This window comes from Aythya fuligula, chromosome 1 (genome assembly GCF_009819795.1).
Source record: "Aythya fuligula isolate bAytFul2 chromosome 1, bAytFul2.pri, whole genome shotgun sequence".
Lineage (NCBI taxonomy): Eukaryota > Metazoa > Chordata > Aves > Anseriformes > Anatidae > Aythya > Aythya fuligula.
The window spans coordinates 116,410,849-116,436,474 of NC_045559.1; the positions used below are offsets into that span (position 1 = coordinate 116,410,849).

Consider the following 25,626-nt stretch of genomic DNA (forward strand, 5'->3'; position numbering starts at 1 on the left):
CGTTCCTGCCACACTGCTGTTCCTCCCAAATGAGCTTTTACCAAGCGTCCCGCACATGCCCTCTGCTCCAGCGGCAGGATATCCTTCATTTGTCTGCACAAAGCGCAGATGAGCACCTCTTGGCGTTGTTTTCCCAGCCGGCTGACGGGAGGGTCAGCAGGGGCCAAAGCAGCTGCGGCAAGTAAAGGAAAGGTAGCCATGGCAACCCAAGTTATCTGCATCCTCCATGCGTTTCCTTCTCCCCACCCTACATCGTATCTTTCCCACCCAAACCTCAAGCCAATAGAGCCAGTGACCAGCTGGCAGGATGGGGGCTGCGGCCGGGGCTCCAGCATCCAGCGCATCTGGCTGCGTTTCGGGGCTCACCGCGGCAGGGCCAGGAGTGTAGAGAGGGGTGGCTTGCAACAGTCAGAGCTCTCCGCGACTGTAGATGGGGCGCTGGATATGTCACCTTTGCTCCAGAGTTGCAGATTCGTGGCTGCTGCTGCTGCTGGTTTTGGCCCTGAGCTGTAGCCCTGCTGCAGCAGTGACGGCGTCTCCGTCTGCGCCCCACGTCAAGCCCAGCTACAGTTTTGGCCGGACTTTCCTGGGACTCGACAAGTGCAACGCCTGCATTGGGACATCCATTTGCAAGAAATTCTTTAAAGAAGAAATAAGGTCAGAAACTCGGCACAGTGATTTTTAGCGCATTCTGCATGGTACCCTGAAAGTTGCCTGTTAGAGTTTCCCAGTGCTTTAAGGAAAGACGATGCAAAGAGTAACTTATCATTGGGCTGCCATTACAGCGCCGGGTATTTTAATTTATGTCTATGCGCTGCTGCTCTGACTCTGTTTGCTTTTAAAGCTGCACAGACCCGACAAGAACTGTAACTTGAAGGCAGGAGTAAAAGGCACAACTTTCTGCACAGAGAGTATCTCTGGAGGAGTTCAAGGCAGTGGTGGGGGAAGGGAAGAGGGAAGGAAGAAATCAGTTTGTTTTGATGTCACTGGACGGATTTGATTGTGAGCAGCTGAGTAAAGGCGAGGGGTTTTAACTTTGCATGTTCCAATGGGCTGTGTTAGCTACAAACATATGGGCGTGCTATGTAGTCCTGTACCAGGCACAACAGCACCCATGTGCAGAAATTCACGTGCGTATTAACCAAGACCAAAAGCGACGTGCACCTGCCTGAGGCATGGGGGCTCCTGCACATCGGGTACCTGTGTGCTAGAGCACAGGCAGGGCTAAAATGTTCTTATGCTTTGGGGAGTTTTCTGTGAGAATTTGAAGGCAGCAGCAGAAGTTGCATTTGCCTCAAAGTCAATGGGACGTGGGCTGCCCATTTCCATGTTCACCTTTTCCATGTTCACAAAGGTGGATGGCGCTTTGTGCTTCCCTCTCTTGGTCCTCAGCAGGACATGCTTCATTAACCCCCCACCACTTCCAGGAGCTGTGGCATGCCCTTGAACAGCAAGCACCGGGATGTGGGGTTCATTCCCAGAGCCTGCCCACCAGCTGGCCCAAAAGCAGAGCGTGGCAGAAGTTGTCACTGAAATATCAGATTTTCAAAACGCTGTGAAAACGAGCTGACCAAAACTATTTGAGGTCTTGTGCCAATGTTGGCAGCTAGTCTTGGCTGAGAGTATTGGGAAGGAAGTTTGAAAAAAGTGGATTGCTTCAATTTGTTAATATGATCTTTCTTTCTTTATTTTTGTTTAAGACTTAATTTATTTAATGTTAATGATTAAAAAAATGTAAAACTCTCCAAATACAAGCAAGGTTATTTTGGCTGAAACAAAACACTTGCTTTTCTCTTTTCTGAGTGAAACCAAGTTTGATTTTCTCCAGCATTCAGATCTGGGCCAATCTATAGCCTGTAGCTGGCGGGTTGGTCCTCCACGCAGATCTCATGGAGCACCTTCATTAAAGCACAACCTGGCCCTGAGCTGTGCGGCTCCACACGAAGCTGGATTACTGCTGCTGCATGGCTCAGTGACGAATCCTGAAAGCATCCAGCACGTGTGCCAGGCCAGTGCTGGGCTGCCTGGAAATGATGCCAGGCACAGGGAGGCTGTGGCCCCCTCAGGGCTCCCCTCGTGCCCAGAGCAACACTCGGTGTGGCATTTTGCACATCCCAGCACCAGTGGTGGCTCTGTGCTGGTGCCTGCCTGGCGTCATCTCCCCTGAGCACGGCTGTGTGAGCCAAGTCACAAGGCACATTTATGCTTAACTTAAAAAAAAGGGGGGAAAGAAAGAAAGCCCCAGCCCGTATCCATCCCTTTCCTGTACGTGCCTGGCTCTGTGTGCCTGCTTCGCAGATTAGGTGCTGGGAGGGGACACGGTGCAAAGCAAACCAAAGTAAGGCACAGCAGATACTCTGTAGTCCTGCCTCAAAACCAGGCAAAAAAAAAAAAAAAAAAAAAGAGAGAGAGAGAGAAAGGGTTTATTTTCATATCAGATGCTCTGATCATAAGGAAGCTCTGATTTCATATTGGGCAAAATGCCCTCAGCAAGAGCCACAGCAGGGCTAGCACCAGCGGTTGCATTGGATGAGGTCGGTGCAACAGCCTGGGATAATGAATAAATGTCCTGCAGCATTTGCACAGGGCTTGCTGGGAACATTTTGAGGAGAGGGGTTTTCCCCCTTGGGGACAGCTGAGCTGCCCAGAATCTGCAAGATGCTACCCCCTACAGAGGAGCAGGGGAAGGCATCAGGACAAGGTTGCACACACTGATATTTGAAGGGGAGATATAGAGGGAAGTAAATCCAATTAACCCCCTCAAAGTTTCTCTGCATGGAGTTCCCAGCTGGAGGTCAAAAAGAAAAATCAGCTTCAACCCTCGGCTTCGTTAACGCCTTTTCATTTACTGGCAGCTAGCTGCTCCTGAAGGGCACCCCTTGCCTCTCCTGTTTCAGTTTTGAGCTATCATCATCTTTAATTTATGGCGAGATTAAATTAAGAAACGTTTTCTTATGCACTTGGGCAAGTGTATAATGAGGAGAGCCTGGAGGCAGCCCGTGCAGCCACTGGCCTGGCTGAGGGCCGGGGCTCAGCTGCTCTTGCATCTCGCAGAGGAACCTGCAAAGCAGTCAGATGCCTGTTTCCATCCCATACCCTACACTCCCCACACCTATGCCTTGGGGGTGCCCTGTGGAGACCCTGTGCCCATGCAGGTGGAGGTCACAGTGTGCATTTGGTGCTGGTGTTGCTGTTCTCCTCGCTCCAGCAGTTCCTCCTACCTGGACACGGGGTGACACCGGGCAGCCAGGTCTCTGCCTGGACCAGCCTGGCCAGGAAAGCTGGCATTTTCCACCAGAAAAGATTTTGCAGCTAAGGAAAGCACTACGTCACGGCATTAAACTTTTCCTTGGAACTCACCACTGAAAACTTCAAACAAAATATCCTTTACGAGCTTTGTTTCAGCGTTAGCATTTTGATTAATGAAAAAAATAATACACTGGCCTCTCCTGCATCGACACCGAGTAAAGCCACCACCTCAAAGTGAAAGGCCATTCTGGTATTTCCAAACATATTTATGTTCTGGAGTTTTTGTTCTGCAGGGTATTTTAAAGTGTTATTATTCCTTTTTTTTTGGGGGGGGGACACTTCTCTCATTGCAGCACAGGCTTCAAGAAATCTCAAAACGTCAGGAGTTCCCAGGGAACTGAAGCCCCGAGCCTTCTTCCTTCACTTTTGCTGTTCACATGGCCCAAATGGTGTTATTTGGGCATAGCAAGGGATATCTTAACTGGGGAACAAATGCAGGTATTTTCTCCAAAGTCCTTTTGGAGAATCACCTACTCTACTCCACCTACTCTTCTTGCCTGGGGCATGTGTGGTCCCTGGGGTGGGAAACGGCTCCCCAGCAGTGCCAAAGGGACCCCCCAAAATCACTTGGGCCATCTCTTGCTGAGGTTTTCGTGACGCTGTGTGGTGCTTGCGCGGTGGGTGTCGGCGAGGCTTGTTAACCCGCTCTCCGTGGGGCTCTCGTTTTGGTTTGGCAGGTTTGACACCTGGCTTTCTTCTCGTTTAAAGCTGCCCCCCAGCTACCTGCTCAGCTACTCGGGCAACTACACCGACGATGCCCAGAGCTGGCGGCTGGTCGACATCACCCGTCTGACCACCAAGTACCAGCACGACCAGGCGGACAAGCGCATCTGCACCTCCCTGCTGAAGACCAAGACCTGCAGCCTGGAGCGCGCCCTGCGCCGCACTCACCGCTTCCAGAAGTGGCTGCGGGCCAAGCGCCTCACCCCCGACCTGGTCCAGGTCAGTGCCCCACCACCGGCCCCAAAACCAGACCAGGGCAACCCACGGGCTCCTGCATGGCCCAAAGGGGACTCCCAAAGCGTCCTGTGCTGCAGGTGGGACAACGCTGGTACGGGCAAAGGGTTGGGGTTGTCTCCAAGGAGGGCAGGAGTGGGGATCCTGGAGGCTGAGGGTGAATGCCCTAATACCGTAATGCCTGCTGGTCCTCAGGCAGGGGAAAAAAAAATAATAATAAAAAAAATGAATCAATACGTGTGAAAACACCAGCAGCTCAGGTGGGGATGTTTCTGCCCCACCCTAAGTTCTTCCACCCTAATGTCTCAGTGCTGTCTGTACTCTATGTATGTCTTCTTTATAGCTAACAGCGCAGGTATTTTAGGGTGAAGGTTCTCACCTAATTACGTGGCTGGGGAAAGAGAGGTTTAAAATAGCAGCTGGGTGAGCCCCAAGGGCCAGCCCAGGGGGACGCACCCAGGGACGAGCTTCCTGGGACATCTCAGGGATTTTTAAGTGAAGAAAGGGCACAGCCGGCTGCAGCAAGGCCGAGATCAGTGCATGCCAGCCCCAGAACTGCACCGCTCCTGTTTTCATGGCTCTCTGGCTGTGTCAATGAGGCACTGTGTGCTCTGTAACATGGCTGCTGGGCTCACAGTGGCCTGAAACAAGAAGCAGCCGGCAGCAGTGACATTTCCACAGCACAGCACGAGTGCGAGCTCCTGCGGAAGCCCATGGTGATGCTCCAAGCCCAAGGCCCCCCGCGCCTCCCTGCCCACCCAGCACCTCCTCGCAGCTGAGAGCCACGGAGCACCTCAGCCTGCACACAGCAAACACGAGCTGGCAACCCAGCACGAGCCATCGGAGGGGGCTTCCTGCGGATAAAAGAAGTCACTGCAGATGCTTACTGGCAGCCACTGCTCTCCTGGTGTTTTTGGAGATGTTTAACTGCACGCTGCTGATGCCCAGCGTGATTCTGCCCCCGTTTCATGATGCTGTGGTCACCCAGGGGTGTCTGTGCTCCCCTCCCTGCAGTTTTGGCACTGAGGAAAACTAATGACTCGAGTAATTTTGTCTTTTGTAACAGGGAATTATAATAGCCCTCCACATCCTTGAATCGGGATGACAGCCCATGAAGCGCTGCTTTTACACTTTGCGCTGCCTACCCTGCCTGCCCCAGCTCCCATCCGAGCTGCCACACTGATTATTTCACCCGCCACAACGAAAATACTTGTCAGATGCAGCGAAGCCTTCACTGCTAAAATCTCGCTGGCCTGGGAGAGGAGCTGGGCTCAGCTCGGGCTGTGCACTGCTGCCCATGTTGTTGTAACGCACATGGCAGCACCACCACACGCTGCTTTGCCCATGTCTTGGGGCCAGATTTTGTCACTGTGAGCCATACAGGGCTTGTTTGCCCTCTTCGAGGTGAGCAGCAACAAAATGTAGGCTAACTTCAGCACCAATGGCCTGCAGGGCAAAGTTATAACCCAGGTTACAAAGCGCAGCCTGGAAAATGTGCGAGGACATCAGCAAGGGTGTCTGCAGCGGGGATGAGCTTCATGGCTTCACTGGACATCCTCAGCTTCTCTTTTTTTGGGGGGGTGAATGAAACCCCTGCCTTCAAACAGCCAGGAGCTGTGAGTGTTTCAATATGTACATCCAGCTCTCTCCTCCTGGGTCCAAATCCCAAATTTCTTCAATTGGTTTCACCAGGCAGCAGCACATGGGGCAGCAGGCAGCAGTGCTCCTGGGCTGTGCTGCCCTTCCTCAGGCTGGCTGAAAAGACAGCAAAGTGAAGAAAATTTGTCTCCCTGAGGTCATCTTTATGTCCCACTGGATTCTGTGCATGTCTGCATGAGATCTGCGTACGTACACATGGACAAGAGTTTAACACACATCACATATCGTGCAGTAGGGAAAAAATCATAGCTGAGTGCAGGTAGGCATTGTAGGAACTACTCATTATCAGATACAAGGATGTAGGAATTTAATCAAAGTAAATAAGAAGCTTTCCATATCAATCACAAACAAGATGTCAGGCTGCCTGTCAGGTCTTATTCTCCAGGGTGATAAGATGCTGGAAAGGACTTGAGATGTTCTGAGATAAATCAGTATCTTCAGTGTTTCAAGTATACAACCTTCACATTTTTCTTCCGCTGGCAGTTTTTGTCTGACAGTTTTACAACTGCGGCTGCCTTTCTGCTGTATGGATGCTGCCGTCATTCAGCCCCAGCCAGGTGTCGGTCACTGCTTTAGCCATGAAAACCCTAAAACAGTTCCATGGGAAAGGAGCAGTCACGATCGCTGTGTGCAGCACATGTCCGCATCTGTGTTCATAGGATAAGCTCTGACCCTGGAAAAAATCCTAATTATAGCTTCTATGCATTCTCGTGGTTTCTGTTCCTACTGTACACTTGTTAAGGGTCTCAGCTTTTGCATGACAAACTCCTGAAGCTAGTGAAGCTTTCTAACTTTGGCTGCAAATATTTGCATACACGCTGAGCTGCTAGAGACTTTCTCCACTGTTTCTCGTACTTAACACAATTCTGTTCTGCTCATTTTTTCTCACTTCTCCTCCAAAGGGAAAGTGACAGAGTCACCCATAATGTGTCTGCAAGTGCAGTGAGACAGAAATCCATAACCGTCCCTTCCCTCCCCCTATGGTTTCTGATAATTAGTGGAAAATGTATTTCCTTCATAAGGCCACACTGTATGTGTACGTACAGAACTGTATGAAGGCTTGTAGCTAGAACTGAGGAGCATTATTTTTGACAAGTGGGGGGAAAAAAGTGTTCTTTGGTCTTGGCAAATCAACACTCTAGTAGGGATTGGGCTTTTCAGGTAGTTTTGACCATTCAGGGCTTGCTCCATGCAACTGATGGCCAAGGAGAGAGAGACTGGGCCCCCCTGAAACCAGCAGGGAGGCAAAAGAGTGGGCACAGGAGGTTCTGTCCCTCCTTCTGCATCTGCACAGGAGAGTGGCACTCTCCTCTTTCTCTTGTTTCTTCTTATTATTTTTTTCTCATGGCTGGTTAATCAATGCTTTATGCCAAATGAACAGCTCATGCAGGAAGGGCTGTGTGAGACCTACCTCAGAGCTACCAAATGACTTGGGGAGATCCTGACTCAAATCTTTGCTCCCAGCGTGAAGAACGGCAGGCAGCAAATGTGAGCTCAAGTGCCCTGTCCTCTGACAAATGCCTCACAGACATCAGATGAGAAACTAAATCCAAAAGAACAAATTTGGCTACTTGAATCATTTGGCAGAAAGAGGTTTTGCACAAGTCCAACTCCCCTCCCCAGCAGAGGAAAGGCAGGGCAGCATTTCTGCATTGCTGTCGGGAATTCTCCTCCCCGTGTCACCTCTCCTTGGTTTTTAAAACTTTAAAACAAAGGTATTTTTCTACAACAAAGTTCTAAGTATAGATGCCATTTATCCCAGATGTAGACCGCTTGTTACAATTTTACAAATCAAGGCCACAAATTTGAAAGGTGAAATATGGTGATGGCTGAAGCCATTAGCCCAACAATTCTTTACTTGTTGCTGGCATTTGCAAGAAAACATGCTCAGGATATTCAAATTTGGCTTTGAGAGCTAATGCGCAAGTTTATCAGAGAGATAATGCACCCTGTGCTTGTGCCCATGTACAATGTTTATTTACAGTTTTAAGGCGTGTTTACTGACCTTAACAGGGAGCATTTCCAAGAAAGCTGCTTATAGGCTAGGCAAAGAGGGAAGCAATCTGAAGACATTATTTGAAGAGGGAAGTGACTCACTGGAGGAGCAATGGGAGAGGCCGCCGTGGGCCGGCAGGGCTGGCAGGGCTGGCGCTGCCTGGTGAGGCAGGGACAAGGGGCTGGTGGTGGCCAGGGCCATGCTGTGAAGACTGCGTGCCATTTTCAGAATTTGTCTCAAATTGGTATTTTTGGCTGATGCTGTCCCATTTCTTCCTGGGAGGGAGTTGCTGTGGAGTCCCCCATGTGCCCGTGCCCATTAGTGGTGCTGCAGAGCAGAGAGCTGCCCCCGTACCAGAACACCTTTTGATATCTCAGGCTGGAAAAATAAACACCCATGTTGTGCTTTGCTCCCTCTCCAGGGCCTGTCTAGCCCAATGCTGCGCTGCCCATCCCAGCGCCTCCTGGACCGGATAGTGCGGCGCTACGCCGAGGTGCCAGACGCCGGCAGCATCTACATGGACCACCTCACCGACCGGGACAAGCTGCGCCTCCTGTACACGCTGTCGGTGAATTCACACCCCATCCTGTTACAGGTAAGTACCGCCCCAGCTGGAAACATCACCCCTTGCAAGCATGAGCCATGCCCCAGTCCCTGCTGCCAGGACTGCCCTTTGCACACTCCCCGACCTTTATGAAGCGTGTTTCTTCTGAGGAGATGGGTGGCTGAAGACAGGCAGACTCCTGCAGTACTCCCTGCACCAGCCTGTGAAGTTGCTGAGAGACACGGATGCCCAGCCCCTGAAATAAATCAGAGCCCAGATGGGTTATTGCAGCAGCACGCTGTGAAAGCCAGGTTTTTACACATCCCTGATGTTTCAGTGTCATGTTTGCATTGCTAATGTATTACTTAAAATCGCAGCCTTTTTATAAAATCCAAAGCACAAGAGAGCACACACTAACACATAAGGACTGAGACACAGTGTTGGGACTGAACGTGGATTTGGGGAGCATGGATTTCCCAGTCTCAGTGTGCCACAGCTGTTATTAATGTTTGCGTACCTCTGGTAGCTGGCTCTACGACAGGGCGCAGCTCTGAGGTGTTTGGTACAATCCCGAATACAACTGAGCTCTGAGTTTGAAGGCAGAGAGCTTCTCTGGTCCCCTCCTGGCATGTGGCCTCCACTCTCACTGTGTGAGGACCTCCATGGGAGCATCCCCTCGGCCACCTCACATCCAGTCCTCACTGCTGTTGCTTGCAACCCTTTGAGATATGATGAAGCAGAGAGAAGGCAACGTCTTCCTCCTAATTGAGGCCACCGAGGGCCCACACTGTGCTCCCCTGCACAGTGAGGGGAATGGTGCTCATGCTCTGGGGAGTCTCGTGGGGGTCCCTTGGCCACCTTGCCCACAGCCCACCGGGGCACAAGGGTGCAGCTCTCAGTGCTGCAGAGGTGAGAAAAATGTGGTAAACCCTGTCCAGGTGTCCCCCGTGCAGCAAACATCCAGCACATCTGACTTCCAAAATGGCTGGGCATGGTCTTGCCAATCAGCAAAAACTGCTCTGGCCCCACCTCACCTTCAGGCTGCGATTTCAGCGATGCAGTGCTCATAAAGGAGCCATCCAAGGCCGCATAAAGAAACCTAAATTTAGCTCTTCTCTGCCTAAAAATTTCATGAATTTAAAATCTATTATTGTCTTGGGCTCTCCAGTTAGTCTCCCTCATGGAACAGATCTTGAAATATCAGATTCTTCTTGCTTAATCACCCAAAGAAAAGAAAAAGGGAGAAACGTAGGGCAGAGTAGTGCCTCCCTTGGCTGCTGGGGCTCGCTGTAGTAAGGGTCGGTGGTGGGCTGGCTCCAGAAGCCAAAGCACAACCCCAGCACGGCCGCTTGGGAAGTCCAAAGGATGCGCTCAAAGCCATCTGGGAGGGAGATGGGCTCATGGCAAAGACCGCGGTGAGCAGGGCCAGGTGTTGATGCCACCGTCCCCTCTCCTGGCAGATCTTCCCCGACGTGGAGGGGTGGCCCTTCCCGCGGTACCTGGGATCCTGCGGGCGGCTGGTGGTCAGCGCCAGCACCCAGCCCCTGCGAGACTTCTTCGGGGCGGCCCCCGAGGTGGCAGCCGACCTGGCCCTCCAGCTCCTCGCCGTCCTCCGCTCCATGGGCACCAACGACCTCAACTATTTCTTCTACTTCACCCACGTGGACGCTGGCACCTTCGGCGTGTTCAGCAACGGGCATCTGTTCATCCGGGATGCCAGCACGCTGGGCATCATCGACAAGGAGGAAGGTACTCAGCAGGCTCTGGGGCTGCGCGTCTGTCGTAGGAGAGCTCGGTGTGACAGGCAAAACAGATCTTTCACCTGCTGTGGTGTATTTATTTATTTATTTATTGAAAATCAAACGAATATCACTTGTTAAGTTTAAATCATAAAAAGATCAAGGAGCCATTTACTAATAGCAAAAGCATCAGCAGTGCCTGCCATCCTGGCTCCGAGTGGAGAAGACAGCAGGCATTTTGCTCGTGCCATCAGTAGAGCAGTGACCGAAGGATGCTCCGGGTGCCACGTGGGCACCTGCATGCCACACGGCCCCCTCTGTGATGGGCAGCAGCCTTCAGCGTGTACAGGGCTGAGCACTCTCCCGTACATGCTCCCTAAATCACCTCTTTTCTGTAAAACAGTTGTCACACAAATGTCAGTACTTGTGAATAGAAATTTAATAGGCTCGTTTGTTTAAAGTATTGGCTCAAATCAAACTCTTTTTAGGTGCATTTATCTCAGTAACTTATAATAGTGATAGTGATAGTGATAGTGATAGTGATAGTGATAGTGATAGTGATAGTGATAGTAATAAAATCACTCATGTCAGTTTTGCATAAAATCAAGGATTACTATTCACTTTCCACAGTTTATATTGCTCTACCACTGGAAGCAGAGCTATCCAAAGAACATTCCTCCACTAATTTAACACTTTCATTTTGAATGTTCAACTTTTCAGAAGACCTTTGCTAAGCTCAAACATTCAGCTGAGCACATCTCAAATATTCAGAAATAGTTGTCAGAGGATTTTCCACCAGACTTCTTTTTCTTGTCCCACCAGCTATTATGGTTGTCTTGGCTCCAGCTAGATGAGCTGTTTTTGCACTTTAATGATTTTGGGTAACATGTAAAAATTACAGGTTTGACTGTTTGTGGTAGTTTCTGTAGGAACTCCATGTTCTAGGTTGTTGCTCTGATTCTTATAATTTCCTCTGCACCAGTTTGACCCAACAATCCCTCTCTGCTTCCTCTCTAAGGCAATTCAGCAGAGCTCTGTCATTCAGAAAAATACATGTATTTCAGGGGAAAAGTAGCCCTTACACAGATACAGCACAGCATACATTGTGGTGAAAGATAGTAGTATCCTTTAGACAGCAACAAACCCTATATTAATACAGGGGCACAGACATATGTGATTATCCGAGATTTTATTCCCGTCTTTCTAACAACAATTTCATGGTCTTTAACAGGGAGCCAACTGATCGACGGCCAACAGGAGTACAAAGATATATTTAGCTGCTTGACTGTGGACTGCCAGTCTGCATTTGTGTCCTGTAACTCCATCAGAGAGAAGCAGAGCCTTGTCATGGTGTGTCAAGAGCTTCTGCCTAAGCTCCTGAAGGGGAAATTCTTGCAACCTGTACAGGAGAAAATAGACAGCTTCCTGCAGCACTGCGCGGATGGCCTTGCTGATGACCAGGGTGTCAATGAGGCATTGGCAAAGCTGGCAGAGCTCCTGAAGCCTCTGCGGTCTTGCGATTCACGCTTTGCCTACCGCTACCCAGACTGTAAATACAGCGACAAATACTGATGGCTTTGGAGAAAGGCTGCCCAAGAAGGATGGGACATGTTTCCTGGCTCCAGTGCAGGAAGCAAGGAGGAGCCAGGGCAGCTGGATGGAGCTGCACCAACTCCAGGACACCCTCATCGAGATGGAGGAGGAGGGAGCCGAGTGTACGCAGGATTTATTGTTCATCTCCCAGAGATGCATTTGTTACTTGGGATGTTAGATGTGATGTAAGGCTTATGGATTATAAACGTTATCATGAGTGACAAGGGCTACAGGATTAATAAATCTCCTTCACGTATTTTGGCCTTGGAAGAGTTTTCCATGCCATCCATTAAAGAGAAACCCTCTGAAGGCAGCATGCTCACAGCTAGCTAGATAGGGGAGCATTATTACCAAGAATGTCTTTCTGATCGAGATGATATATACATAATGTGAGATGGATGGAAATATTTAAGACTTTTCTTGTGGGGATTTTGAATGCTCCAATGCTATAGACAAACTGAGCCACCTGATCGGTTCCTTACCACCATCCATCACAGATCACTTCTACAGAATATTTAAACTTTATTACTTTTATGGAACACAGAACAGAAAGACACAATCAGCAGCATTAAAAAGCTGAAAGACCCAGCATTTCTCGAGACTTAATTTCTCTAATCCCCAGTTACTTTTAGTCTTTCCCAAATTGATGGGCAATAATTGGAGTCTAATAAAGATTCTTTAAAGGTTTTAGGATTAAAACAAGAAGAACAACAAACAAACAAACAAAAACAACTAACAACTCTTAGATGTGATTGTCCAGAAAATATTTTCACACTTTTCTCTCTAAAGAAAACTGGAGGGAACCATTTGAACAAAACCATTCAAATGGAAAACTACCTTAAGAGTAGAAACCACATGTCCAGAAGATGATATATTAGTCTACCCTAAGCGTGAGACCACCTGAATAGTAAACCAGAGAATCACCCAGAACCACAGAATTACTGAAGTGGGAAGGGACCCCTGGAGATAATCTAGTCCAACCCCCCTGCCAAGCAGAGTCACCTAGCGTACATGCACAGGATGGCATCCAGGCGGGTTTTGAATATCTCCAGAGACGGATACTCCACAATCTCTCTGGGCAACCTGTCCCAGTGCTCTGTCACCTTCAGAGTAAATAAGTGTTTTCTTATATTCAGTCAGAACCTCCTGTGCTTCAGCTTGTGCCCCTTGCCTCTTGTCCTGTTGCTGGGCACCACTGAAAAGAGTCTGGTCCCATGCTCTTGACACCCTCCCCTCAGATATTTATACACATTGATAAGATCCTCTCTCACTCTCCCCATCTCCAAGCTAACCAGGCCCAGCTCTCTCAGCCCCTCCTCTTATGAGAGATGCTCCAGCCCTCTAATCATCTCTCCTCTAATCATCTCTAATCATTCAGCACTCCTCTGAACTCACTCCAGTAGCTCCATGTCTCTTCGTCATGAGGTTCCTCTCAGCCCATCCCTCTAGCCTGTCGAGGTCCCCCTGTATGGCAGCACAGCTCTCTGGGGTATCAGCCACTCCTCCCAGCTTTGTATCATCAGCAAATGTGCTGAGGGTGTACTCTGTTCCACTGTCCAGGTCTTTGATATGTAAATTGAACAAGACTGGACATGGTACTGACTGCTAGCTACAGGCCTCCAACTAGACTCTGCACCACAAAGCACAACCCTCTGAGTTCTGCCATCCACCTCACAGTCCACTCAATCTATCCTGCATTTCCTGAGCTTGACCATGAGGATGTTATGGGAGACAGTGTAAAAAGTCTTGCTGAAGTCAAGGTAGACTGCTCCCCTTCATCTACCCAGCCAGTCATCCCATCAGAGAAGGCTGTCAGACTGGTTAAGCATGATTTCCCCTTGGTAAACCCATGCTTTCACAGAATCGCAGAATCACAGAATGGTTGAGGTGGGAAGGGAGTTCTGGAGGTCATCTGGTCCAACCCCCTTGCTCAAGCAGGACCGTCTAGAGCAGCTTGCCCATGACCACGTCCAGGTGGCTGGCAGTGCTCCATCACTCATGGAGTACAGAATTGCTTCCTAATGCTCAGACAGAGCCTCTTGTGTTCCAGTTTGTGTCCATTGCCTCTTGTCCTTACATTGATAACAACACAGCTTTTGTTGGTTCCCATCCCATGTGGTCCCTGTGGGGTGTCAGAGACACTTCCCCGTTGTCCAGGGGGCTGTGAGACCTCACTGGGGTTTGGGGCTTGTCTCCTGCGATTCAGGTGTGTAAGAGTCACCAAAAATTTGACTCAGCTGAGTCAGAAACTAGACTTTCTGGATCCCCCTGTAAGTATTTTCATCACGGAAATAGTCTTCACGTATCCATGGTTCAAAAAAGAAATCAGTAACAGGCCTAAAACCAGAAAAAGATGTGAGTGCATTTGCATTGCTAATCATTGTGCAGAGTTACCGGGAGCAGGAAAGCAAGACAAGATCTAGCGTTGGCTGTGGAGGGGCTCAGTGTGTGCAGAGCACCAGGCCTGGGGTTAAAGCAAGGTATTGCGGCACATCAGGCATCCAAAAACACATGTGGCTCTGCTGCTGGCAAGATCTGCCCCAGGACATTTATTTTGCTTTTCCTCCTGGCATAAAATATCAAATACACCTTTCACCTCTCAAGAAGCAGAAACATTGGAAATAATTTGTAAGTAAATTTAGCTTCAGGCCCAGATGGTCCGACAGCAAAAATGTTTAAATATACAGCCTGAGCCCTCTTTCATGATTTCAGTCTATTTCTACATCATGGCTCTCTTCCAGTACAAAAAACATGTCCTTCGCTGGATCCATAAGGCTGACTAACAATCTGTTTTCAACAGTTTTTCTGGAATCCGTCTGCATCTTCGATCTTTCAGTCTGTGGTTTTACCTAAAGCTGTGCCTTGGCACCGGGCCCCTTCCCTTCCAGTGAGTCCTCCCGGTCAGCTACCCCTCACCGGGGCAGGTAAAGCTCCTGCTTTACCACCACTCTCAATAATTAATAACACATTGCTTCCCCCTGGGTGGTTCATTGTCATCTTCCACTCAATGCTGGAGGGCAGTGTGGTTCATGGTAACCAAAAATGCCAAAAAAAATGCTCTAAGGGGAAGAATTTTTCTGCTCCACCCATGCCCCAGGAGAAATAATTTGCAAACCATGGGTGTGCGGAGAAGTCTTCACAGTTACCCCATGACTCCAGTCTGAGCTGGAACCAGGCAAAAGGACTGTCACATGTGCTTTGAAAGGGTGTCACATGTGCTTTGAGTAGGCCCCAACATCCTGTGACCCTAAAATGCTGGGTGTGAGAAATGGAGGAATCGTTGTCTTGCTCTGCGGCTGGATTCAGGTGGCAAAATGGCAGCAGGGGTTTTGAGGCAAGAGGCATCCATTTTTCACATGGCTTGATTCAAAGCTGCTCAAGCTTAGAGGAGTCTCCCCACTGGCTTCAATAGGCTTTGATATGATTTTTTTTTTTTTTTTAATTGCGATTAAAAATAACAGAATCATGGATTTAAAAATATTACAGCATTGGAAGCTGTGCTTACCACCCGTTTCTCTTCAGACATAGATTACAAAGGCCAGGCTCACATAAGACCGTGACTAATACACCAGCCATAAAATCAGTCCATGGCTCAGAAAGCAATCATTTTCCTAAACTAAAACTTATTTCCCCGTATTTCCCTGGCCTTTTATTTATTTATTTGCCAATTCTTCCCTTTAATATTTTCTTTTCTCTTGGCAGTTAGGCCCTGGAAGCAGTGCCCACTCTGTCTGCCAGCTTCAGTCAGGCCTTGAAAAGCTAGTAGGCCACGCTCCAAAAGGATGTGAAATTAATTTATAAATGGCAATTATTTTAAACCTAATCCTCCCCAAAAGAACTCTCAAGTAATTTTTTCCTCTCTGCATTTGAGTTATTTCTGACAGAGGCTTTGTGCAAGTCTCTTTGCATGCTGTTCCTGGTAACGACGTAGAGAGCGTCAGGCCTGCTGGTTTCCACAGCAGGAGAAGAAACGCAGCCATCCTTGGTCCTCCACCAGTCCCACAAGCAGCCCAAATATTTCCTTTATCTGTGGGTAGTTGGCAGCTGCCTTTATGTCCACGTGTTTGTTAGGCGTCTCTCTTGCTGTCCAATACCCTGCATATTTTTAAGCTTTTATGTCAAGACAGTCCTGGTTCATAAAACTGTATATTCTGCCGTGTTTCATGTAGTGGCATACTTTAGTACTCTCATTTCTCAGCGTGGCAGCCCATAGCAAGCAATCTTCCCACCGCAGCTCACCACTGCTCTAAGTATCATGTTCAGTCATTGCCTTCACACATTTCATCAGTGCTGCCACCCCACACACCCACCCCCCAAAAAAATCCATTTTGGAAGGAATGGCAGCCATGAATGGCATTAAATTGTCCTCCTCGGGCATTTCTGCTGAAGAGAGAGCACCTGGTAGCATGTGCTGAAAGATGCCCCTGGGTTGTGCACCTCATCATAGGCTGTGCAGAGCCTCTGAGGTGGCCTTGTGCTCCCAAATATCACATCTGTGCCTGCTGAGCTTTGTCCTTTCAGTCACCTCCTGGCACCTCCCCAGCCTGCTGCCTCGGCCAGGACACTGCACATCCAGAGGGCAAGGGACATGAGGAGTATGACTAGGGAAACCCAAGCAGGTATTGAGGTCAAGGTATCTGGTGTCCCACAGAGCACCCCTAAACCTTCTAGCAGGGGCACTTTCATTACAACTGGTCCTGGCATTTGGAGGCTCAGGGCTATGCCCCACCAGAAAGAAAGTATCCTGTAAAAGAGAGGAATGGTTTCCTAATCCATAGCTTTTGTGGGCAACAGTTTCTTAGCCCAGGTTACACCCTCTGTCCCTCTTGGCTTCCCACTTGGTGCCATCCAGAAAGCACCAGAGCATCTTGGAGAACTTGGTATCGGTGCTCAACAACTCCTATTTGCAGGAGCATTCAGACAAGCACATTTCATGCGAGGGCCTTTCCAGCGAGCTCAGCCAACAACAGTTATTTGCACGTGCTTTTTATTTTCCTTCTGGTTTTCTGAGACTTTAGGATGCACTTGGGTCCCATTTGCCAATTACTCTCTACAGCCAGGTGCTCTAGATACTTTATTGCTAATTCTTCCTAAGTGAAACCTTAGCTTTCCCCATTATAACATGAATCTGGAAAGAAGGGCCTTAACAAAAATATTGAATGTCATGAGACATTACAAAATCACATCAGCAAGCACCAAGGTATTCTGAATTGGTTTACCAAGACACATTAATTTGATTAATATGTGAGTCTAGCTGCTACTGTATCCTATGTTTCTTTAATTCAGTGCTAAAAGGAGCTTGGTAGTCATCCTGAAATTCAAAGCAAGCAAACAGACATGAAAGAAAAATGAAATGGAACCAGCTACTCATGGCAAGTCCATTGAAGGGGGATGGAGGTACCCAGTTTCTTCCTTATCAATTGGAGAAAATGGCCAAATCATCTGCTCTCCTCTGCATGGGGATTGCTTGTGCAAGATGGTGTTTGGCTAGTTTTTAGTGCCACTCCTCAAGGAAGAGTTGAAAAACTTGACTAGAGACCTGCTAGGAAGGGCAAGGTTTACCCAGATGTCCAGAAAAAGTGAAGATTATGTTATGTATATCAGGTGCAACAAGGTGTCAGCCCTTAGAGTTTTGGTCCACACATCTCACATGGAGACAAGACCTCCTAAAAAAGGAGAGGCTGGAGGTAGCTGTTTGGTGTCTGAATCCAGTGAAGAAAATAGTGGGGTTACCCATCTGTGCATAGACCACCAGAACGGAAAAGGCAACAGGAATAAGCCAGTTTTCTCATTACAGATAGAAACCCTGGGTTTCTGGGATAGATCTACTTGCAGCATTTTACATCCTTGCTCTTTGGAGCAATTAGAAGAAGTTATCCTTTCTCCACAGGTATCTAATTAGAGCTGAAGAATGCTGCTTGCCCTATAAAGCAGCCCCCAGTGCTGCTGGCACTCCTTGCTCCTGCCCTAAGGGCTACTGAAATCCCACCACTGAGTTTCTCACCTCTTCCTACCAGCAGGCTGAGACAGGGCCTGGTTATGTGACCCCCAGCCCTCTCCTATACTTAGGGATAGCCAGCAGTCAAATATTTCCTCATGAGGAAAATAGGTAATGAACGGCGGTGAGAGCCACAGCTGCACCTCCTTCACCCCCACCAGCTCCTCATGTAGCACCTCTCCAGGTCTGAGCCCCTCACTTCTTTAGGGATCGACTGGCTGGGATTAGTGGTTTTAATACCACGCTCTACATGTATTCTTTCCAACACACAAAACATAAATGGCAATGGTTAGTCTAAAGCAAACTTTTTAGGTATTTTAAACAACAAGAACACACCAGCCTCTTCCATGGGAATGTAAGAGAACAAGTGTGTCAGGTTTCACACTCCTATAGTACTACTCAGCGACAATGCATATAGCTACAACCCTTGCCTTACACAGTTCATTTGCTAAGTTACACGTAAAGATATCTTTTTAGACTAACACCCACAGAAGTGTCATGTAAAGTTCAATGTATTATGTGTTTTAAAAGGACCTTGTCAGTCATGCCACTTTTCTTTTTCCTTTCAAAATTCAAACATTCACCTGAATAAAGGCTTGTCAAACTCATTCCTCTAGTGATGTCTTAAAATAGTGTTTTTTTTTTTTTCTTGTTCTGAAAAAAATAATCAAGCCACTACGAATAATCAGAGACTTTCCACGGTGATGAGAAAACCCTTCCTCTCTTCATGTTCTTGGTATACGAAGAGCATGAGAGAGCTTCGCCTTTGGTTTTTCACTCTGCTCTGGCTAGTGCAGCTGTACACATTGACTCATTTTTCCCACCTCCTCAAGCTGGAGACAGAGAAAAGTGTCCTTAAATGTTTTCACTATTTCTTCTAGAAAAACAAAACAGGGATTTGTGTACAATGCAGGTACTGCTGAAGGACAGGAGGAAAAAGGCACTGGAAGAATGATGCTACTGGGTGAAAGTACTGGGATTAAACATTTGTCCAGCCAGAGCACTCGTAACCACTTCAGGAGTCACGTTAGAAGGGAACCTCTGTATCACCACTGGCCTTTCAAAGTGGAAATCCCTTTGGCAGATGGGCAAAGGATGGGAACAGTTATCTAGATTTTGGGAAACCAATTACGTATTTCTTCCCTTTTTCAGTCATGGGGACAAATGTTTGCAGGGGTTTCCCTCTGTGTCTACAAGGGTGGCTGAAAGAAAGCAACCACGTGAGGAGCACTTCTGAATCCTCTGAACAAAACGATGAGGGAATCTCACAGCTTGCTCTGTTGAAGTGCATTGAGAAGGGCTTTCAGAAGTTAAGGCTGTTCTGTTTTGTTTTGTTTTGTTTTGTTTTGTTTTGTTTACCAACAGTAGCATTGGAGTTTCTGAGTGTGTCATCTAATGGGAGAGACCATGCTACTCGAGGGGGAGCAGGGCAGGGCCTGTGAAGCTGGACAGAACTTCACGGTTGTGCTCCCTGAGAAAGGAGCCAAGCAAAGCGTGCTAAAAATACAGCTTTTGCATGACTAAAGGATTGTATTTACCGCAATATAAAGTTACAGGGAAGGGCAGGCTGAGGAGAGTAGCTTCTGAATGGAGCCCACAAACAAAAATCTGACCTTGAGCTTCCACCAAAAATATATATTTTTATATATATATATTTACCTTAAAAATACTCTAACTGGCAATTCAAGGAAGAAGTAAAAAAGGCCAAATGTAATAGAAACAATCAGAGCTTTTCTGAGTGGAACAGAGCCTTCAAAAGACTGTCATACCCAGGGACACATGTGTTCATGGGATTTTATGAGAAAGATTGTTCACAAATTTGACAGAAACCCAGAGGTCCTCTGTCACTGTCCACTAGTAACTAGAGAGGCAAAAATCAAAAATTACTGGAAAAAGTCCCTTTTTTCCCATCCCTGGATCTGCGAGCAATTCCACTCCTGCTCTGAGACAGCAACCAGCTTCTTCTGGGGCACGTGCCCTAGATGCAGCCCCCTAATCCACGTCCTGTGCTGGGCAGGGATAGAGGGACACCAGGCAGCAGGTCAGTGATCTGAGCCCGAGGATGGGTACACAGGTTGCAAGGAAATCTGTGAGCTGCTCGTGACTTAACTTTCTGAGCTGTCTGTGGAGCGCAGCAGGAATGCCTCGCCTGCTGTGCTGTCTGCCCAAGTTTTCCTTGAAGAGCCCTGCAACAGTGGGATCTGTTTAAAGCCACATTAGAAGCTCAGAGTAAATGTGTACCGGCAATAAATAAAAAAATAAATATACACATACCCCAGGTGGCTAAACAGCAGCACAACAGAGCGATTCAAAGCAAACAGACACCCTTCAAAAAGCAGAAATCAAATGCAGAAATTAGGCAAATTAGATGCAAGACTACAATAAGGCAGACCCAGAAAAAAAAATATAAAAAAAATCCAAGGAGCTACTTGCTAACAGCATGAGGGCTGATAATAAACCCTTTCTCAAACACACTAGAAGCAGAAAGTCTGCCAAAAGGCTTGCTGTGGCCAGCCAGCAATCCCAGCACAGGGAGGCTCAAGGAAGAGAAGGCTGTGGGAAAGTGTGCAATCAATTTTTTTTTTTTTGCAAAAATATTCACAAGCAGTGCCTCAAAGAGGAGGTAGGAATAGTAGCTTCAGCTCATCTGTTTAAAGTGAAATCAGGTAAAACCTACTGCTGCCTCCCTAGTTTTGGGGGTAAAAAGCCAATGTTTGGGGTGGCTGTGGTGTGGCAGATGTCACCAACCTCACCTCTAAGATTTTGATGCTGCTCTGCAGAGAAGTTAACAAATAATGGGTCTGGTGGGAATAAGGTGCAAGGGAGGAACCATGCTTAGACTCTGTGCCAAAGCAGGGACACAAGGGGTGGATATGACCCTGCTGAAGGGGGATGCTCATCACGTGGAGAAAACCAGGAGCAGAGCAGCAGTCTGGGTTTTCAGCATAGTACAGAGGAAAACAAGATCACCAGGTGGGCACGGGCATGGGATTTCCCTGGGGGAAATCCCTAGGATTTGTAAGCCTGAAGAGGGGCACCTGTGGAGGCGGGGAGCAGGAGGCTGAAGCTGTGGCTTAAACACTTCCCTGTGAGGAAATCCCAGCATCAGGGATTGTATGGAGGTGGGAGGATATAACAGCAGAAGGATTTCTCTTCATCTTTGTTCTCGTATTCCTCCCCAAACACAGATCTGTCCCAATATGTCAGCCCAAATGAGTTTTAAAGGTCACAGGAATGGCTGGGAAGGAGGGCTGGAGTGGGGGCTCCTGAGGTGAGAGTCCCATTCAGGGCTGAATACAGGCATCCGATGACCAGAGAAACATCCTCCTGGGTGGAAAAAAGTGTCCTTTGTTCGGTGATGTCCATAAAATTAAAGATGTGAATAATTTAACAGTATTTATGAATAAAGCTATTGCAACACAGCTACTAATGACTCACTGTCTTCTCATGGAAACACCCTAATTTTCCACTGATACCTCCTTTTGGAGAAAAGAAACGAAACAAAAGAAAAGAAAACCACCAAACTTGACGGAAAAAAGCTCATCCTGATCCAGAGACATCATCTTAATATCAGTGTTGTGAGTGGGAGGCAGCAAGAGCTGGGTAATAGCACATGGGAGCTTTGAGATCTCGGATCTATTAAAATGCTGGTTTGCCAGCACAGCCACTTTGCGTGTCTGGAAATTTTCATTCAGAACAAACCTTTGCCACAACCAAAAGCAAGCAGTGACACGAAAACGAATCTGGTATAATTTTAGAGGGCAGGGACTCTCAAGAGACCTGTTATTTCAACATCTGAAACATCTTTAGGAGGCTTCACTTGGATTAAACCAAGTTTCTCTCCTCTGATAGACTCAGACTGGTCCAAGGGTCTCCATCAGCTGTCTGTTTGCTTTTTGGAGTTTAACCTCAGGCTCACAGCACGTGTTTTCCTCTCATGTGAAACCTGGTGGCTCCCCGCCCTCCTTGGTGCTTTCTTCCCTCACTCTTTTAACCTGTCACCACACGTCTGTCCTTTCTGACCACGTTTCTCAGGTATCTTCTGCTCAGCGGTGGTTTTATGACACTGGCTTGAGACGCTCTCCAGTGCAGGGGGAGCGTGGTGCAAAAGGGGCAGCCTCATGTGGGGGCCGATGTGCAGGATACAGCACATCCTGCAGGGAGGGCACAGGGAGACTGCAGACGTGTGCAGAAAGAGCACACAGCTCCAGATGAAGAAGGGAAGGTGAAGAGCACAGATTTTCAGGTCAATAACATGGGGGGAAAGGATGGAGGTGGATAGAGAAAGATGTGACCAGTGTGTAGTGAGAAGGGGACTCCACTCCTCAGAGCATTTCAGCACAGCAAGAGCCAAACCATTAAAAATAAATACAGAACTGCACAGTAATTCAAGTTAAACCAACATTTAAAACAGAGTCTCGATGAAGGAACCACAAAGGTGCTCAGAGGGCTGGAGCACCTCTCCTGTGAAGGAAGGCTCAGAGAGCTGGGGATGTTCAGCCTGGAGAAGAGGAGACTCCAGGGAGACCTCATTGCAGCTTTTCGATACTTAAGGAGTCTTATAAAAAAGGATGGAGAAAGACTCTTTACTTGTGTAGGTAATGATAGGACAAGGGGGAATGGTCTTAAACTAAAAGAGGGTAGATTTAGATTAGCGGTTAGGAGGAAATTCATTACTCAGAGGTGGTGAGGTGCCGGCCCAGGCTGCCCAGAGAAGCTGTGGGTGCCCCATCCCTGGAGGTGCTCAAGGCCAGGCTGGATGGGGCTTTGGGCAGCCTGGGCTGGGGGGAGGTGTCGCTGCCCATGGCAGGGGGGTGGAACCGGGTGGGCTTTAAGGTCCCTTCTGACCCAAACCAGTCAGTGATTCTGTGATTCTGTGAAACTAATGTAGAAGAGAGTTGGAGGGACACGAAGCCCTCATGGCTTTAAAACTTCACAGCACCGAATGCTTTGTCAGGCAGTCTGTCTAAGTGAGTCACCTTGCAAACAGATGCATAAATGCCTCAAACTCTTTATCTTCTAGCCTAGTGGCTATGCCATTGTCAGTGACAGGCACAGGTCTATGGACAGTACTGAGATAACCTCTTCATCATATCCTCTGGCCTGGCATTCTCCTGATGCCAACCTGCTCCTCAAACCCAAATTCTAGCTCCCTTTTGAGCATTAAATGCACTAAGAGAAGGCTAAGCCTATGTTTAAAGCCTATGTTAAGGATGCTTGCCAGTGACAGAAAGGTAAAAGCACGGAGGTAAAAGTGAAGACAAAGTGATGTGTATATTGGAGAGGAGAGATGAGCACAACCACTAAAAAGCACAGAAGGCATAGAAGATGTTTGGGAAGATTTGCCAGAAGAGAGAAGGAAATAGACTTTCTTCTATGACAGACCAATAGCTTACAAAAGCAACTGCACTAGGAAGGAGGTGCAAAAAAAAAAAAAAAAAAAAAAAAAAAAAAAAAAAAAGAGAGAGAGCAGTGAGCAGCTCTCCTGCTTTATGTAGGATTTTCTTCTGTGCTTTCAAATTTTTGACAGCAGACACACCACCCAGCTTCCAGAAAAGGGGAAGAAATGTACTTCCCTCCTCCCCAGACATAGAACCCCCTCTTTCTGAACTCATATATCCACCACTGCCCTGTATCCACCACCCATGCAGCTCACGAGTTCCCTAGGGCTTTGCTCCAAAGGCAGAAGTGCCAAACACGAGCAATAACTGGCAAGGAGGAAAGGAAAGAGCAAAGCAGAACTCTCCACCCCTCCATCCAGGTGCCAAAATCTGCCAGCACAAACCTTCTTATCCCTTCCCAAGATCCTTTCTCAGCAGAACACAGTTATTTTTTTTTTTAATTTTTATTTTTATTTTTATTTTGCTCCTAACGCAGTCTCCACACCAATACACAGCATGCATCATCCAGCATCATGCCCAAAACACCTCCTGGCTGCAGGCAGAGGGGAAGGAAGCCGGGGTGATGCTGGCAGGCCCTCGGGCTCTCACCTGCAGCTTCCCGGCGGGGACCAGAGGACTGGCAGGCTGCAGCCAGCTCCTGGAGAGCACAGGGCAATCAAGTACCTATTCAAACCCAGCAGCACTCCATTCATGGGCTGTCTTGTGTTCTCCAATTTGTAATTGTGTAAATAAGCCATCGATAGCATTATCTGTGTCATTCTTCATAGCCCAGCAATAATTGCTGAAGACTCCATCAATCTCTGTAAACAGCATTTTACACTGATTTTGAAAATTAGGAACTGAAGTTGCACTTATGATAATTGCTAGCTCATTTTGTTCTATACTGGGAAGCTCATCCCACCTTTGCCTTTTACTTTGTAGCTGTTCCCAAAGCAGTTTTTAAAAGTTACTGTGAACTACCAAATGCATGTGTTGTTTATCCATTAACCAGGACGGAGGGAGGTTCACTGAGCATTCATTCAAATAATTTTTTTTTGCCTGCCCAGACTTTTTTCCCTGATGGACTTTGTTCCTTTCCTTCTTGGTTTCCTACCTATTTTTTTAAAAATATTCTACTATTACCTCTAAGTACATTTCACAACAGCAGTGATTATTTTTTCCTGTTCTTTTTGCTTTCTTTTTTCCACAGGAGATGTCTTCTGCTGTGTCTCTGGCATAGCCCTGCAGAAGTCCTGCCTGAGGCACACAGGTAAAAGCTGAAGGATGCTGAAATAGGATTTAGATGTCAGAGTGCAACTTAGCTTATAACCACACTGTACTAGCATCACACAGTGCACACAGACAAAACAATTTCTCACATCCTTGCTCAGGAATACCAAAATCTCTTGTTGCACTTCAGCACCGTGATGGATAATGATGACTGTCCACATAGATAACCCATGTGGAGATGAGGTCTTTTTCTCTCTCCCAAGGGGTCCACAGCCCAAAGTCTGTTGTAGGCTGGTTCCTGGGGAAAGTACAGGATCTTACTACAAAGCGTGATAGCATCATGCCATGTGAGTGCTTGGGAGGGCACCCCCATAGGGCACCACCGTGCTAAACCCCCGTGGGCATTTCTCAGTAACGTTATACTCTGTCAACCTGTCACTGAAACCATTTTTATGTATTTTAAATCTGCCAGCTGGGTATCAGGTATCTGTACCCTTCTCTGGTGGCTGTGTGTCAACATCCCCAGGCTGATCTGCCCAGGAACTTCTGCCTCCTCGAGCACAACCGATCACTTTACCACCTAAAAACCACCCTCCCGTGTGCTCTCACGACACTTTCAGTGTTACACCATCCAGGGAAGCATTATCAGATAAAAGCCTGGGCTGAGTATGAAGCAGCAACAGCCCTAAACCCCCTCCAGCTCAGCCTGCAGCTCGGGCTGATCTGGTCCCAGGGGATGTGAGTGTGCGGTGGACCTTGGTGGGCCCTTCAAGTTGGCATTAGACTTCTCAGTGAAGTGCAGTAGGTTTTTTGTTTGTTTGTTTGCTTGTTTGTTTTCCACATCCCAAGTGATGCACTTCCTGGTCTGGTTTGGGTCCGGTCATTTCTGAAGCCACTCAAAAGTTGCCTGCAGACAGGTGACCAAAGCCACCCACCTCCTCCACCATCCTCCAGGGAACTGCTGCAAAGGTCAGCCAGTCTGTGGGGTTGCCCATTGGCATTTTAGAGAAAATAAACCCCAAAAACCTAAAATTTCCATGTCTTTAAATCGAACAGATTAAAATTCCCTTTCAAATACTTTGTTCAACCTCTAACCAACCTGTCAATTAACTGATGCCCCAGCTTTGCTCTCCTCTGCCTGCTCTGACCTGGCTTTTCTTTTCACCAGCTTCAGTCCCAAACTCTGTGTCGTTTCCTATAACCTGGGCCTGACAACACCC

At 47.8% G+C, this 25,626-nt stretch overlaps 1 protein-coding gene across 1 annotated transcript; it reads left to right on the forward strand.

Moving 5' to 3' along the window:
- The first annotated feature begins 430 nt into the window (after positions 1 to 430).
- DIPK2B (divergent protein kinase domain 2B) lies at positions 431 to 12,018 on the forward strand. The gene is made up of 5 exons (XM_032207402.1): positions 431 to 657; positions 3,987 to 4,251; positions 8,343 to 8,516; positions 9,926 to 10,214; positions 11,436 to 12,018. The coding sequence occupies exons 1-5, from the start codon at positions 431 to 433 to the stop codon at positions 11,774 to 11,776; spliced, it is 1,296 nt and encodes a 431-aa protein (XP_032063293.1). The 3' UTR covers positions 11,777 to 12,018.
- Positions 12,019 to 25,626: the final 13,608 nt, after the last annotated feature.

Bases quoted from the DNA above. Each gene is read 5' to 3' on its own strand.
- DIPK2B (XM_032207402.1), top strand. From the start codon at position 431: ATGGGGCGCTGGATATGTCACCTTTGCTCCAGAGTTGCAGATTCGTGG. The intron at 658-3,986 runs GTCAGAAACTCG...TTGGTTTGGCAG, and splicing joins TTCTTTAAAGAAGAAATAAG to GTTTGACACCTGGCTTTCTT. The intron at 4,252-8,342 runs GTCAGTGCCCCA...CTCCCTCTCCAG, and splicing joins TCACCCCCGACCTGGTCCAG to GGCCTGTCTAGCCCAATGCT.